Source organism: Borostomias antarcticus (assembly GCF_949987555.1).
Source record: "Borostomias antarcticus genome assembly, chromosome: 4".
NCBI lineage: Eukaryota > Metazoa > Chordata > Actinopteri > Stomiiformes > Stomiidae > Borostomias > Borostomias antarcticus.
In genome coordinates, this window is record NC_140237.1 from 28,392,564 (window position 1) to 28,409,342 (window position 16,779).

The following is a 16,779-nucleotide window of genomic DNA, read 5'->3' on the forward strand; positions in this document are numbered from 1 at the left end:
TGTAGATATCAGCTATTTGCACATATCTACATCCACAATTGTAATAGCCGAACTACTACTGTAGCAGGTTACACTTACAACAACAGCTACAAAGTATAGAGCCAAACTCAACTCAAGAAATCAGTTTGAAACCAAGCCGAAGGGCTCTGAGAGGTGGGAGAAATTGTTAAGGCCTGTCTTAGGAGATGCAGAAAGTAGGAGTCTTCATTGAAGAATCTCAAAGGGGCTACATGATGAGAAGCGTGGACGCAGAGCGGCTAGCCTGTCAGGTGTTGGCCCCGGGCGCGGCTAACGCTCGGAGCCCGCGCTCTCTCAGCACAACCATTTCAGAGAGGCCAGAGGAGAAGCTCTGAACCAGAGAAACGCCAGCACCAATAAACAATGTGCGCTGCTGCTCTGTCCTCTGACATTTTGTAGCATACCCTGTTGTCTGGCACCGAGAGGTAGGGCTGCCAGGGCACGCGGAGGCCCTGCTGCGCGGGCGTTCTACGGGCTACACATTACACAGGGTCACCTGTGGAGGAAGTAAGGTCCGCGTGTCTCGGAGCACACTGGTTTAGACCTCCGAGCTACGAAAGAGATAGGGAGCCTAATGCATGTTATCGCTCTTTATAATGGATAGCCTATCCGAGGAATATGCTAAAATATGACCACTGTTCATGTCATGGTGATTGAACTCTACAAGTAAATCCCAGATTTCCAGCGAAATGCTGCTGTTTATGCATCCAGCCTGGACGTGTAACGCCTCTGTGTTTAATTGGAGACTGGCAAGGTTGAGAGTTTAGCTGGGGCAGATTTTTCATGCAATCCTAGTGTGCAAACGAGGCAAAAAAAAAAAAAGATACCACTGAACGCCTGAGGAGGAAAAATATTTGAGGAAAATTATTCTAACAAAAAAGCTGAGAGATTCCCATTGGACACATTGGTTTCACACGAGTCTGGAATCACTCTGAGCATAAAGTGGAGCATCGCTTCAAGGACAGATCTGGATGGATGGATGAATGGAGGGAGGGATGGATGGAGGGATGGATGGATGATAGGACATGAATAGAGGGATGGATGAATGGATGGATGGATGGATGGATGGATGGAGGGATGGATGGAGGGATGGAAGGGGAGGAAGCAGGAGAAAGGCTCTCCCCTCACCTCCCCCCCAACCCTCGGGCCTGTTTATAATAGTGGACTGTCATTTTATTTTAATAAAAATCACACCCAAGATTCAAACTTTATTTGTATGTAACGTACAGTACATGTACAGTCACAGTGAACTGTTGCTGCCGACTCTAACAGATAGACTCCAATACTCAATTTAGAAATAACTAATTTACAAGTTACCAATTTACAAGTTACACAATAACTACCATTTCTATACAGTATAAAATAAGGGTAAGAACGATAGATATCGGTCCTGATGGATTATGTACACGCTAGATATGGATATGAATAAATAAATAAATAGCCGGGGGGGGGGGGGCATGTACATGTTATGGCCACAGGGGTGCCCATAGTACTGTTGTGTGTTTTGTTGTGTGTTTTGCTGTCCCTTTTGTGTTGTGTTTGTTGTTCCTTCTGTTCTCCCATTCATTCATTCATTCAGGTGTCCCGCTTGCTGGTTCCCTCCTCCCCTTCGTCCCGCCTCCTTGCTGGTTCCCTCCTCCCCTTCGTCCCGCCTCCTTGCTGGTTCCCTCCTCCCCTTCGTCATCATTCCGTGCAGCTGTGTCCAATCAACTGGTGTCCCTGGCGTCCAATCATCTGTGTCCTCTCTGTTATATATACCCCAACCTGTCCTTTGTTCTGGAGCTGACTCATTTTCAATATGTTGTGAAGTGTGTTTTGTTTGTCAGCCATGTTTGTTTGCTTAGTCTTATGTGTTTGTTTTGGCCTGGTCAGTCTTAGTGTTGTGCTAAGTATCCTATGTTTGTTCAGTATCGCCATTTTGTATTTCTATTATGTTATCATTTTACATACTTTAGCCATACGTTGTATGTTATTTCAGTTATCAACGCACAGGGGAAAGGGGACAGGTAAGCCGCCCATGGGCATACATCTCATCACGCAGGCTGTCCTATTGTTATGCACACTAGGTTTAGGAGCAGGTGCCACCCATGTACTTTTTTGTTAAGAGTTTAGTTGTCATGGGATAGGTAGACTAGTCAGGGGTTTTACTAAGTTCTTTCCTTTGGCACTGATCATTGTTCCCTTGTCTTCCTGTGTTGTTGCATTTATATAGGAATAGATCTTTTAGTTTCACTTTGTGTTCCTCCTTCACCACTGCCAACACACCTAGTTAGAGGTCCCGTTGCCTAGACCAACGGGGTCATAACAGTACACTAGATATTCTATGCACACTAGATGTTCTACGTAGATTGAGTCATTTATAGGTGTCGATGGCTTGCGGGAAGAAGCTCTTCCTGAGCCTCTCATGCTCACCATGTGAGTGCGTTATCTCTTCCCTGACCGTACAGTAGCAGAGAAAACGGTCAATTTCCTGGGTGGCTGGGGTCTTTCAGGATCCTGTTGGCCTTGGTCTTGCACCTTCTGGTGTAGATGTCCTCGAGGTGGGGGAGTGCCCCCCCCCCACCTCCCCAAGGTATGTTCAGCTGACTGTGCCACTCTCTGTAGGGCCTTGTGATCCTGAGAGCTGCTGTTCCCGTACCAGGTGGTGATATTCCCAGTCAGGATGCTCTTAACCGTGGATGAGTAGAAGATCAGTCAAATCTGGTGGGACGCTCTGAATTTCCTCAGTTGTCTGAGGTGTTACAGTCTCTGACGTGCTTTCTTCACCACAGTGTCTATATGTGACCATGTCAGGTCGTTGGTGATCTGGACGCCAAGGTACGTGAAGCTGTCTGCTCTCTCTACAGGGGTACCGTTGATGATAAGAGGGGTGCAGTTCCCCTCCTGCTTCCTCCCAAAGTCCACCAGCATTTCCTTTGTCTTGCTGATGATTAGATGGAGGTTATTTTCACAGCACACCACTGGGTCAGGAGCCTCACCTCCAGGTAGACCTTCTCATCATTGCTGGCGATCGGGCCTTAGTTAGCGAACGTTAGCTAGCTAGCAAGCAAGAAAGCAAACAGTACAACCTGTTTGGTAGCTAGCTAGATTTAACATTTAGGCTAACGAATGTTACCTAGTTAGCAAGCAAGAAGTATTGCCTGTTACGTAGCTAGTATTTGCATTGTTAGAGTGTAACATTTAAGCTAACAAACATTAGCTAATGCCTATCGCCTGAAAGATTATTAACATTTTAATAAGTTGCACAGTATCTCTTGCACAGACAAAATAACATTTGAGTAATGGCTGTGGGTGAGAGGTGAGAGGAACAAACACAGCCCGTGACGTAAGCGGCTCAATGCATGCGTTGCTTGCTTGTGCAAGATATGGGAAGACCACCAGTAGGAGTTGCAGCAACTATATAGCCGCAACACAGTAATGTGCACGGAGTGTTAGAATGGTGGCAGTTGGTGATTTGAAAATATCCACAAATTTTGTAAACTGGCGCCACTCCTACAATTGTCACAGGACTTACACATATTATACTTAAAAATGTTGGATTTCCATGCTGTCACTCACATTCAAATAACTTGAACGATCTCTTTCCAGAGATGTTCAATCGGGTTCAAGTCTGGGCTCTGGCTGGGCCACTCAAAGACATTCACAGACTTGTCCCAAAGCCACTCCGTTGGCTTGGCTGTGTGCTTAGGGTTGTTGTCCTGTTGGAAGGTAAACCTTCATCCTAGTCTGAGGTCCTGAGCACTCTGGAACAGGTTTCTGCTCCATTCATCTTTCCCTCAATCCTAACGGGCCATGGAGCCTAACCACCTGCTCCACGACAGGCTTGCTGCAACAGCAGAGCCTAACCGGCGCCTCAAGTCGAGACACCCTTTTGTGCCTGCCGCACGGGATCTTCTGCAGCAATGCAGAGATCTTAACATCAGTGAGGCAGGATGGGGGGACTAAACCTGGCATGCAGACAGGGAGGCGAACACCTCCAGACTCTGTGATTTCATCCTGGCCACTGGTCCTTACCCTACCGGGATGGACTTACCCAGACCGGCGTGGGTGAGGCTTAATAGTCTCCGGACCGGCATCGGACACTTCCGTTCATCGATGCACAGATGGGGCTTGGCATCCTGTGCGGCGTGCAAGTGTGGCACCGAGGAATAAACCGCAGACCCCGTTATCCAAGACGGTCCGATATATCGGACACCCAACGGAATGTGTGGCCTGACGATAGTGGATGACGAAACGGTGACGTGGCTCCTGGAGGTATGCCCGGATATATAGCCCGGGTCACCCTCTCCCTCAGGCTCGGGGTGGTAAAAGGATAGCCCCTCGGCCCCGAGTCTGGGGGGAGAGGACGAATCAACCAACCTACCCAAACGAAGAAGAAGAAGGTGGAGTGCTGCAGAGATGGTTGTCCTTTTTGAAGGTTTTCCGATCTCCACAGAGGACTGCTAGAGCTCTGTCAGAGTGAACAATGGGTTCTTAGTCACCTCCCTGACCAAGGCCTTCTCACCCGATTACTCAGTTTGGCCAGGCAGCCAGCTCTAGGAAGAGTCCTGGTGGTTCCAAACTTTTTCCAATTACCAATGATGGAGACCACTGTGCTCTTTGGGACCTTCGATGCTGCAGATTTGTTTGTAGCCTTCCCCAGATCTGTGCCAATCCTGTCTCTGAGGTCTTTCCAAACTATGTCCAATCAATTGAATTCACAAATCAAGTTGTAGAAACATCACAAGGTTGATGAGTTCACAGGATGTACCTGAGGTCAATTTTGAGTGTCATAGCAAAGGGAGTGAATACTTATGTACACGTGATATTTTCACTGTCATGATGGGGTATTGTGTGTAGATTGATGAGAAAAAAACAAATGTAATCCATTTTGGAATAAGGCTGTAACATAACAAAATGTGGAAAATGTGAAAGGGTATGAGTACTTTCCAGATGCACTGTAGTTTCACTGAAGTGGAGGAGTACAGCCGATTATTAAGGCCACCAGTTCCAGAAACTCTGTGATAAGAATGTAACCTATATCCCAACTATTTAAATGATCTAAATAATGTTTCTTTAAGTGGGAATTCTGAAACACAAGGCTCAAGCACCCAGCCATGCTATTGCTAGTGGTGTATACAATATAATTGGGCTTTTCCAATAACACATTTACTATAAATTATTTATGGTTTTCCACAAATTAGATTCTTTAAGCCATGGCCTGAAACATCAATGACCTGCATTTCTTAGCAAGTCTGATAGAAGAGAATGGAATTAAGGGGAAGCCATCATCAGTATAAAAGCATGCCCTAACAAAGGCAAAGAACTCATCATCATTTTACCCAAACCTCTGATCAACGCTTGACCAGCTCCTCCTTGCTGGTCACAGGCTAAGGAACGAGCCACAGCTCTTCTCACTCTGACAATCCTGTAAGTCCTGAGGGCGAGCTAACCGAGAGGTGGTGTGTCTGCTCTGAGCATTCTCCTTTTCTTCTACTCCTCCCTCCTCTCCTCTCCCTCCTCTCCTCCATCTCCACTCCCTCTTCCTCTCCTCTCCCCTCCCTCCTCTCCTCTGTCCAGTGGCGCCTGCAGACCGGGTTGTGATGATGAATCTCTGGCCGCAGTGTGTCTGTGTGTCTGACACTGTGATGCATCTACACTGACCCCTCTCCTCTCTCTCCTTCTTTCTCTCTCTCTGGGCAGAGAGGACCTGATGATTAGGCAGTGCCTCTCCTTCTGCCTCTGTGGAATATCAGAGAGAGCACACAACAATGACAACAACAACAACAACAACAAAGAAGGAATACTCGTTTTGCCCATTGATTTTCACTGGGGGCATTTCTACCATAGACCATCTGACCTTTTGGGCAAATGTTAGCAATGGGAGGAAACAGAGATGCTACTCCAGTTTGCCTTCCTGCCGTCTTACTGGGGAGCTGGAGGAAGTGATGGGGGGGTTGGGTCAGGTAGAGGAGGAGGGACTGGGGAGGGGGGGGGTTAGGTAGAAGTAGAGGGACTGGGGAAGTGTGTGTGTGTGAGGGGTTGGGTGGAGGTGGAGGGACTGGGGGAGGGGGGGTGGGTAGGTACCGCCACAAGGTGTTCTAGCTACCGTCCCAACAGAGTATACAGGCTTCCGTAACAGAGGCCACCTCGCAATCAGACTGGGTGTAATTCACCAGCACCGGCACATTCTAAAAAAGTTTCCTAGCCCCTGTTCAATCCTCCTAACGATCCCCCAAATCAGCCTTTTGCAAACAAACCATGCGCCAACCCAATTTAAGCACAGCACTCAGCAGAGGTGTGTAACACAGCGCTATTCCATCTTTCAAAACGAATTTCGGCAGCGACCTGAAGACACAGAGGGAGGGAGGGAGGTGATGGTGGGGGGGGGGGGGGGGGGGTACCCGTCGCCTGGAAGAGGAGCCTGGGCTCATTATCCTGATGAAATTTGCGCAGATGTGTGAGCCGCCGCCGTTCCGACGGAGTGTGCGGCGACACAAACAGCCAGCTCTGTCCCCCTGAGCCAGTCAGGTGATGAAGACCGTCGAGGCGCCGGGCCTGAGAAACGACGGCCATTAAGCAAAAAAGAAAGGAGGGAGGGGGGAAAAAAAGGCCTTGCCATCCCTGTCGTACAGAACATTACATAAAGTAACAATTTCAACCCCTACCCCCACCCCACCCCCCCCCACACACACACACACACACACACACACCGCCCCCACACACACACACACAAACGCGCACACACACACCGCCCTTCTTTAAAATTCCAAATGAAAATGAGAATTGTGCGTGTGTGTGCATACTAGTGTGTGTGTGTGTGTGCTAGTGTGTGTGCGTGTGTGCTAATCTGGCCATATCCAGATGACATGAGAGCGGCCTGCCACTTAACGGGGAGGAGATCCACTTTGATCGCGCCGCCCGGGGCAAACCTATCGCGCGGCCTATTACACTGGCTCATTTGCATATGCGGGGAGGGCTTATGGGTAGGCTGAGATTTAGTCAGAGGATTGTAAACCTTGGCGTGCCTCACTCCAGTGGTGCAACATGTCTTGAACACGGTTTGAGATCATCTAAGACCAGTTTAAACCCTACGCTGTTGGACTTCAACCATCATCACTCCGACCGGTGTCAAACCGAAGCCACACATTCTCTGTTAGGCCCTTAGCATGATGATCCGGATCACTGTGAGGGGCCCGGGGCCAAAAAATCTGAAGTTATTTTACATTTCAGGAGTCAACATCAACATCGGCTAACTTTCGACCTATCAGAGCTATTTCACGCGCGCACAATAAGTTAACCAACCACAAGATGAGGAGGATAACGACAAAGAGGAAGACTGGTCTACTTTTTCAGATACACTGGGAATTCTCCGTCTACAACGCTTCCCTCTCCAGCTTGGGGGACAAAAACAACTTGGTTCTACAAACAGGAACCACGGCTTTCTACTTGTGTTTGAGATATATCACCCATAACCCAATCCTCCTTTGGAGCATCAAATGCATCTATGGCGGGGAATTGCTTCTATTAGCATAGACCTTTCTAATGCAAATGGTTCCTCCTACTGAAAGTGCTGGGGTGACTGAAGCCTGTCACTACACCGTCAGTAGGCTCCAGTCTATCTCAATAACACCAGCGCATACCAGTGGCAGTTATCAAAATCATATCTGGAGCAAATTAAATAGAAAAAGAATAGAGAGAGAGAGAGACAGAAAGAGTGGGAGGATCTCTTTGGTGAGTGTACTGTATATGCAGAGCTCGGCGCAAAAAGAAAATCACTTTTTCCAAATGCGGACATCAATCAGCACAAATAATTCCTCCCAACTTTGTAAGTCAGACTTTTAAATGGCATTACATATGTAGCGAGGCATGAAAAATTAATACGCCCAAGTCTTGAAATGTCAAGGGTAATGATCTCCACAGTACTCACCTCCTTTGCTTTCTGCTTCAGCCGAGCCTGCTCTGGGTCCTCTTGCCTGGAGCGACTCTGCAGAATTAAGGGGGGGAAGAGAGAGAGAGAGAGAGAGAGAGAGAGAGAGAAAGGGGAGAGAGAGAGAAAGAGGGAGAGAGAGAAAAAAAAAACACAGGTTAACAGCTGGTTTAAGGACCCCCTCATCTGTTGCAGTCGGCACAAAAATAGTACAAAATGGGAACAGGATACAGGGTGTCAAGGACATCGTATTTGAATTCATAGAAGTGCAATTGAGCGCCTGGGGGGCCCTGGCCTTTAAACCTGCTCCAAATCCTGCCGTAAATAAGCTGCCGGGAGGAGATTCTAATCAAAAGGGATGGTTATTAAAAATCCCCTACAAGCCGGGACACTGCAGGCACAGCGGTGCTGGATTCAGCTGGTGGCCTCTGTCAGTCAGTCAGTCAGTCAGTCAGTGACTGTCAGTCAGTCAGTCAGTCAGTCAGTCAGTCTGTCTATCTGTCTATCTGTCTGTCTGCCTGTCTGTCTGTCAGTGTTTTGTTCGGTGCCCTTGTGCCTGCTGTCCTAGCGGAGTCCAGAGCACCAGTCACCACTCTGGGACAAGGGCGAGATCTTTGGCGCTTCTGACTGTCTCTTAACCACAAACGCTTCCAGTCAACAGGGAATAAAGTTAATAAAGCAAGACTGGGCATTATGGATACTGGATCTATGCCAGTTCGGTTCATCACACTGTCACAGCTGCCAAGCAGAACATCTGTGTACCTGGTATACAACAAGTCAGTCTGATTGCAAACACAGCCGACAGTGGTTCCCCATCAGTAGCTACAGTATGATACTGTATACTTGGACTATTAAATAACTCAACATTTCCCAGCGCACTGACGCCCACAGTCAAGGTCAGTGATATCTAACTGGTAACAGTCCGCCTGTCTTTAGCACTAGCAGTATCCATTCCTCCCTGCCCAAGAAGGTCAGGTCAAATACATAAAATATCAAACTTTCCAGTGAGGCAATTCATTAACATCAATGACAGTAATTGCAGTTTTTCTACTATTAAGCACTAGCTAGTTAGTTAGCTGGCCTAGTGGCGCTCTGTGGCCAGACACCCCCTCGCACCCTCCCTCCCTCTCCAGCTCACCATCTCCTAAACGGAGGCAGTAGTCCTGCCCTACTCCTCGCTAATTGGCTTTAAATATATCAGGCGGTTCACGTACTGATCGGTATCTCAACAAGGACTAATGCATTAGCCCTGCGGTCGGCCGGAGCCTCCCTCAAGACTTGAGTCATATTTCAAAATGGACGCTGGCGGTGGAGGGATTATTTTAGCCGGGCTCTTATTTAAGAGGTCAAATTAAATGGGGGGGGGCGGGAGGGGAGAGGGAGGGAAGGAGGGAGGGTGGAGACACAGATGGACTGTTTACAAAGGGCCATGGTGCCACTGGCAGGCTTTACATCTCCTATGTCAGCTGTCCTCGTTTCCCGCTCACCAGGAAAGGACAGGACACATACAGTAGGGTGTGTGTGTGTGTGTGTGTGTGTGTGTGTGTGTGTTTGTGTGTGCTATCTGACCGAACAGCTGTGTGTGTGTGTGTGTGTGTGTGTGTGTGTGTGTGTGTGTGCGCGTGTGTGTGTGTGTGTGTGTGTGTGTGTGTGTGTGTGTACTATAGGTGGCTAACTGAATAGGCATACATCCTGCTAGGTTGTGTGGCTACCGTTCTGGATGGCACGCTAGCCTACAGTAATGTATATAATCACTACAAGAAACTATCACTGCCATATTGTCTGGCAATACTGCCCAGTAAAACCATCCTTAGATCACGCCGGCTGAATCTAAAGGTTAAAACACCATTTGTGAAAGATTAAAAAAATGTAAAACCACTTCACAAAACACACTTGAACTCGCTCTAATGGGACTTACACACTTACGCAGCTAAAGTTAAGCAGCTGAGCTGGCATCTTTTCCGGGACCTCATCGAACGCATAGAGCTGCTGTGTGTCAGGTTTCGGTCAGGTTTTTTTTGTCAGCTAGGCGCTACAGCGAAGTCTTCTAACTACCCACTCCAATGAAGCGAGTGGGGGGTCAGTGGTTGAGTGGCTAGTGTTCATCACCAGCTACAGGATTTCTAATATCCTGGGTGGTAAGGCCAGACCATAATAACGCAATTAAGACAGCGAGGTGTGCAGCAATGAGGCTCTTAACTGTGGAACATTGGCTCCATTCTGGATTAATTAAATTAAGCAAGCTCTCCTCCCTGATGTCACCCCCTAGGGCCTTCCTGTTCACAACAGATTCTTTGAGCGTCAATCTTTTTAACTATTAACTTTTGCCATAAAAATGCTTATCTTGTACAGTGGTCGTCTATGTGGCGCTGTGCGGAAACCTTAGCTCTGGTCAATTCCTGATCTTATACAAATTGGTGATGGGTTTAAAGATTGTTTGCAAACATTTTTTTACATCCAAACCGAGTACAACTGCACATTATAGTGCAGAAACTGGCTAAGTTGTACAATCCTTGATATTTTATGAGGCTCCCTAGTTAGTTACATATGCTACTCTTGCCATGAATCTCAGTTCCATGTGTGTGTGTGTGTGTGTGTGTGTGTGTGTGTGTGTGAGGATCCGGAGAAGAGTGTGTGGAGTTGAGCAGTCGTCCCACTCCTTGTTGTGTTCGGGGACAATGAGAGGACAGAGAAACCTTCAGGCGATCTGGTTGGGGGGGGGCGTGGGAGGAGGAGGCGGGGTACAGTCAGGTCATTCTGCTGAGGTCACAGTCTATTTCATCTGTCAGAGGCCTGCGCAGAAGCGCTGGACACACACCAGAGCACAGTCGCACACACCATACACACACACACTCAGAAGGAATACACACCTCACATACACACAGGCACTCGGTGGCTTTTGAGGCCGACACAAAACTTACTTTAGCTGCTTTCAGGAGGATCTCCCTCTCCTGCTCATCCTTCCTCTGCTTCTCCACAAGCTCCAGCTGCTCGAAGAACCTGAGCTGTGACCGCACGTCTCCCGACTGCTCATACCACTCATCATCCTGAGAGAGAGGGGGGGGGGGGGGGGCAGAGAGAAAGAGAGGGAGGGAGGGAGAGAGAGGGACAGAGAGAAAGGGAGAGAGGGACGGGGAGAGAGAGAGAGAAAGAGAGGGAGAGAAAGGGACAGAGAGAAAGAGAGGGAGAGAAAGGGACAGAGAGAAAGGGAGAGAGGGTGGGGATAGAGGGAGAGAGAGGGACAGAGAGATAGAGAGTGAGAGAGAGAAGGAAAGAGACAGAGACAGATAGAGAGAGAGGGGGTGAGAGGGAGGGGAGAGAGGGACAGAGAGACAGAGAGAGACAGATAGAGAGAGGGGGGGACAGAGAGAGGGTGAGAGGGAGGGGGAGAGAGGGACAGAGAGACAGAGAGAGAGAGAAAGAGAGAGAGAGAGAGGGAGGCCGGGAAAGTAGGAAACCAGATAACTCTTAGACACTCATAAAAACCACAAGATGGATAAACATATACAACTTTACACACACCTCAACTTTAACCACCACTTGTATTTGTTTACATGCAGCACATCTCCCCTTAAACACGCGCTCGCGTTCGGGACGTCAGGGGAGGACGAGTTTGAAAGAAAAACAAAGTTTGTGGGTCATCAAAAAAACTTTAATACGATAATTGTTTATTTCGCTCCTGGAGCACACGTGTGTGTGTGTGTGTGTGTCTCTCCTCTCACACTCCTCCCACACCTCCTATCAGTCTCTCCTCTCCTCCTCTCTCCCTCGTTCTCTCCGTGCGTGGCGATGCGCGTCTCTCTGTGGTGCCGACGCAGACATCAGAGGGCCCCGGCGACGCCCGCGCCTCCCTCTCATCCTCCCTCCCTCCTTTGTTCCCGAGCTGAGCCTGCACTCCACCACCTCCTCCTCCTCCTCAGCCCAACGAAGGAACGGAGGAACGACTCCGCTCGCGAGCCGCCGCCGCCGCCGCCCTCGCGCTCCTTTCAGGACGCTCGCTGGCTTTTTTTTTTCCGCTGATGTCAACAGAGTGGCTTCAGAGAGAGGGAGACGGGGGCTTCACGCTTCTAACACGCCTCATTTACAAACCGCAGAAAAGGCAAAACAAGACGGGGGACAGCTGTAGCGCCACGCTCTCTTTCTCTCTCTCTCTCTCTCTCTCTCTCCCTCTCTCTCTCTCTTCAGCCTGACTCCTCGCCCCGCCACAGAAGAACTGCCTTTCAAAGTTCTCTCTCTCTCTGGTACTCTGCTTTCTTTTACAGGAGCTGGGTTTGCATTCAAGCTTTAATATGCACCAATTAGGTGTGGTAAACATCATTATATTCAAGTCTAGAGGTTTATATCACTATAAACAACAGCAACCAACTGGGGTGTGTGTGTGTGTGTGTGTGTGTGTGTGTGTGTGTGTGTGTGTGTGTGTGAGTGGCATGGGTGTGGTGTGGTGTGTGTGTGTGTGTGTGTGTGTGTGTGTGTGTGTGTGTGTGTGTGTGTGTGTGTGTGTATGAGAGAGAGAGACTTACTTTACAGGCATCCACCCTGTGCTGCGCGATGGTGAGTAGGTGGCGTGTGTGTGGTGTGTGTGTGTGTGTGTGTGTGTGTGGCGTGGGTTTAGTGTGGTATGGTGTAGGGTGGTGTGATGTGGAGTGCGTAAGTGTGTGTGTGTGTTTGTGTGTGTGTGTGTATGTGTGTGAGACCTACTTTACAGGCGTCCAGTCGGTGTTGCGCGATGGCGGACAGCTTCTCCAGGACGGTGCGGAGCCGTGACTGTGTGGCGTGGGAGATGAAGGTGACGGCCTCCATCGGAACCTCGCTGACTCCATACTTCTTAGCTGTGAGGACACACAGACACACACACACACACGCATACGCAGAAGTCCAACGTTAACACACACACACACACATACAGCGGCACGGTGGCACCTCACAGCAAGAAGGTCCTGGGTTCGATTGCCGTTTGTGACTCTGGCCTTTCTGTGCGGAGTTTGCATGTTCTCCCCATGTTTGCAAGGGTTTCCTCCATAAAGAACCCAATAGGAAAAACACGCAGGAGAACAGATGGCTAACACTGTCCGTCCCTGGCGAAGACAGACAGGAGCACTTGGTTGGTCCCTGGGCGTGGCCCATGCACATGCACATGCCTACCGTCTGCTCCCGACTGTCCCTTGGGGGATGGACGACGGGAAGGGTTAAGAGCAGGAGAAGGCGACCTGAATGCGTGTGTGTGTGTGTGTGTGTGTGTGTGTGTGTGTGTGTGTGTGTGTGTGAGTGTGTGAGTGTGTGTGTGTGTGTTCCTGTGTCGCCAATTACACTACACGTGTGTTGAGTCAAGTGCACTGCATGGCGCATGACAAATAAAGAATTCTTCTTCTTCTTCTTCTTCTTCTTCTTCTTCTTCTTCTTCACACCACTGTCTCTCCAAACAAAGGCCGCCAAAGCCACTTCCAGACATCCCACTGTTTTTACCCCGCAGAGTTTTAGAGGCCATGTTGAGACAATGCAAGCACAAATTAGCCCTAAGTTCTTCTCTACATCCTTTCATGTACTGTAAGTAAACGACGCTGTCCACCCAACTTTAAAGGATAATTTTGTTTCCTCCAAGGCGAAAGCCGTTTCTGAAGTTGTAACATCGCGGACTGAATTCAGTAGGTTAAGATCTGTTTTTTTTTCTCTTCCTTTTTAATATTCCATTAACATAATTTTCTCCCTGGCACCCTTTTAAGTAAACCATACCAATTATTCAAATCAGTCGTACAATACATATCCTTTTTTCCTGTCTAACATCTTGAAAGGATCGAGAGATCCCTGTAACCCTGCTAATTTGTGTGAAAATACAAAAACATTTTCTTTGGGTTTAAAGCAATGTCAAAAGGTAAAACGCTAAAGAGCTCTCACCCCATGAAAAAAACAGTCTTCCAGGACCATTAATATTGCAGGAAAACGTGAGGCACAGAGCCAAGGAAAGCTATTTCTCAAGTAACAAATCCCATTCCACCACTGGCAGTAATGTAGCCCATACAAGCACCTGGCTTAGCGCAGGACAGTCCACTTGGAATTAGATGACTTTGTATTCATTTTCAACCACCTTTTCCTGATTTTATTTTTACACACGGTAATCTAAAGCTGCCCTTAACCAGGGTAAGGGGACTTTCTGCACTGTGCATGCGTCTCATTGGACTTGCTTGTTCGTGCGTGTGTGTGTGTGTGTGTCTCTACAGAATTGGACCTCTGAGGTACCGGTGCACTATCATTTACTTTGAGAGGCTATTCTGGAGAACTCCAGCTGTGCCTGTGTTCTAGGCCCTGTGATTCAGGAGGGAGTTACTGTTTGCTGTTTTTCACAAATGAAACTGGCCCCCGGCTCAAGGACAAGCCTGAAGAACTATGAGTAGAGGGGGGAGGGAGGGAGGGAGGGAGGGAGCGAGGGGGTGGTAGAGGAGAGAGGGAGAGAGAGAAAGATAGAAAGGAGGGTGCTAGGCTAGAGGGGAAAGAGAGAGAGAGAGAAAGAAAGAGACAGAAAAAGAGAGGGAGGAATAGAGAGAGAACTCAAGCTTAACGGTAGGGAGAAAAAAAAAAAACCTCTCCTCACGTTCTGCATAAATCTTCTGAAGGACACAAGCTGTCCCGTCCAGCCCCTGCTATCCTGCTGCCTGTCCAGGAGGGGCGCTAGAGAGCAGGAATGGCAAGACGGAGGAAGGCAGGCAGGGCAGAAGATGGCAGGTCGGGAGGGGCGGAGGGGCAGGATGGGGCAGGACGGGGCAGACAGGCGGCAGAGAGCAGGTAGAGAGAGAGAGAGAGAGACTGGTTAGGGAAGGGGGGGGGGGGGAGGGCAGAGGAGCAGGCAGCCTGCGGTGGGGTCAGTCAGGGCTGTGTTGGTGTGTGTGGGAGAGCGAGGGAGGGAGGGAGGGTGGGTGGCGGCTCTGTGATTGAGCCGAGCTGGCAGGCCAGGCAGCCTCCCTTGGACTGCTGTCAGCCGGGAGTGCGCGGCGGCCAATCACTGACACAACAAAGCCGCCCGAGTGCCACTCCCCAGCAGGGGGCGCTGTGGCCTCCCGCCCACGCCACACGGTGCCCCGAGAGGAAGATTTACATTTTTAACAGCCTCACGGCCCCCGGGCAACGGGATAACAACCACACCGAGCAGCCGAGGAGCCCCCTTGGACCTCCGGGGCTTCGCTGCTACACCGAGGATACTTAATTGAGTTAAAACATGAAGGAGAGCACAGCACCCCCCCCCCCCCCCGCTGTGTCGAGTTACACTACGGCTTAATGCGTGCTATATGGGTTGCTGAGGGTACTTGTTTACAGAGAAATAACACTCATTTACACTCTGAGACGTTAACCCGTGACCCGTTTACCAACGTAGCATGTTAGCGTCCTTGAACATCGACAAGAGCCAATGGCGATGCCGCGGTGGCGTGGGAGAATCCCACATGGACAGCTGAGGGCACTGAGGAGGCGCTCCTCGCTCGCACGTAACATAACCCCCCCCCCGTGTGGGGCTTCGTTCAAAAGAGGAACAGAAAGAAGCTTTCAAAAGACAGTCCTATGAAGTATTTATGTCAGTGCCCAGGGTCCAGTAAGTTCAGACAGCCACTGAAGAATTCATTCATTATAGGAGGTGAAAGATCTGTTAAGTGTACCAAATGTAAACAGAGGGCCAAAAGTGAAGAGGCTTGTCCTGCTAACATCAGGCCAGGCCAATCAAACTGTCTTTACTGATGGCACACCACACGATGGTGAAACAAGCAACGAGAAACACAAAGAAAACGGATAGATTTCATCATTCACATACATATACTGTCTGGCCTATTCTGACACCAGCGCAAAGGTTTGAAAGAGCACAAACATGTTAAAGAGTCCACAGGCAATTCATGAAAAGCCTTTGTTTATCAATAAGATGCATAACAAAATATGTTTCAATTGATCATTAATGGTGATAATACAAACTGAATTACAGTGGTATACAACAAAATATATATTGTATGTCTATACTGTAGCTGCCTATGTGTGTTCAGTGAAGATGCGATGCGTGCATGGTGCATTTGATTCGGTTTACCGGTCTCCAGGATGCGTCTGTGCAGCAGGCCCGGGTGGAGGAAGGCCTCGTCCTTGCAGGAGCGGATCTGCGTGCCCACCAACTCGGAGTTGGTTGCCAGGATACGGGCGCTCTCCTCGTTCAGGTTCACCCCGGCCATGGACGCCACGTCGTTGATGTCGTCGTCATCCCTGACGACACACCAGACCCAGAGTTCACGTTAGCATGATACCATATAAGCATCACAGCTTGCATCTAAGGTCTATGGAGGCCTACGCCAGGAGTTCATTTGATGGGTTTTGGCATTACATCTCAGCATTATTTACCATTATTTAGCAATGTTACCCCAAGTCCTACTGACGCAGCAGATGTAGGTTTTGTGGAAGCCTTGTCATCCGTTTATTACTGCCCCATCAGTGCCGATGGGACGATTGTGATTGGTTTAAAGAAATACAGGCCCCCCCTCCCCTCCCCCCAGCAATCCGGAAATGGTAATGAGTCCAGTCAGACCTTTCTCCAGCGCTAAACGAAGTGTGGATATAGGTCTGGCTATGCAAGACTACCTCAAGCTCTATGTTGCCCAGCCCAATACTGCTAGCATCCTTTTTACTAATATTAGCATGCATGTCCCTACAGTGCAATGATAGAAAAGTGACCTTTAATTCTCGTTTCATTAATTTGCAGTCAACAAAGTACACATGCACTGACAGTGTAATGATGGTGTTTTAAAATAAGGGCGTACCATTGGTTAATAATAACAATGCTCTATTTGAACAGGGCTCCATTCCACAGCCTGTTTGGGTTGGTGTATAGCAGT

At 48.9% G+C, this 16,779-nt stretch overlaps 1 protein-coding gene across 1 annotated transcript in view; it reads right to left on the reverse strand.

Moving 5' to 3' along the window:
• Positions 1-16,779, reverse strand: part of LOC311308461 (transcription initiation factor TFIID subunit 4) — a gene marked incomplete at both ends in the record, with an annotated part of 70,436 nt that overhangs the window by 31,661 nt on the left and 21,996 nt on the right. The window contains 4 exons of the mRNA XM_084437420.1: positions 7,928-7,984; positions 10,849-10,974; positions 12,626-12,756; positions 15,984-16,153. Of these exons, the coding sequence (XP_084293546.1) occupies positions 7,928-7,984; positions 10,849-10,974; positions 12,626-12,756; positions 15,984-16,153 (484 nt within the window). The remainder of the gene's footprint in view (positions 1-7,927; positions 7,985-10,848; positions 10,975-12,625; positions 12,757-15,983; positions 16,154-16,779) is intronic.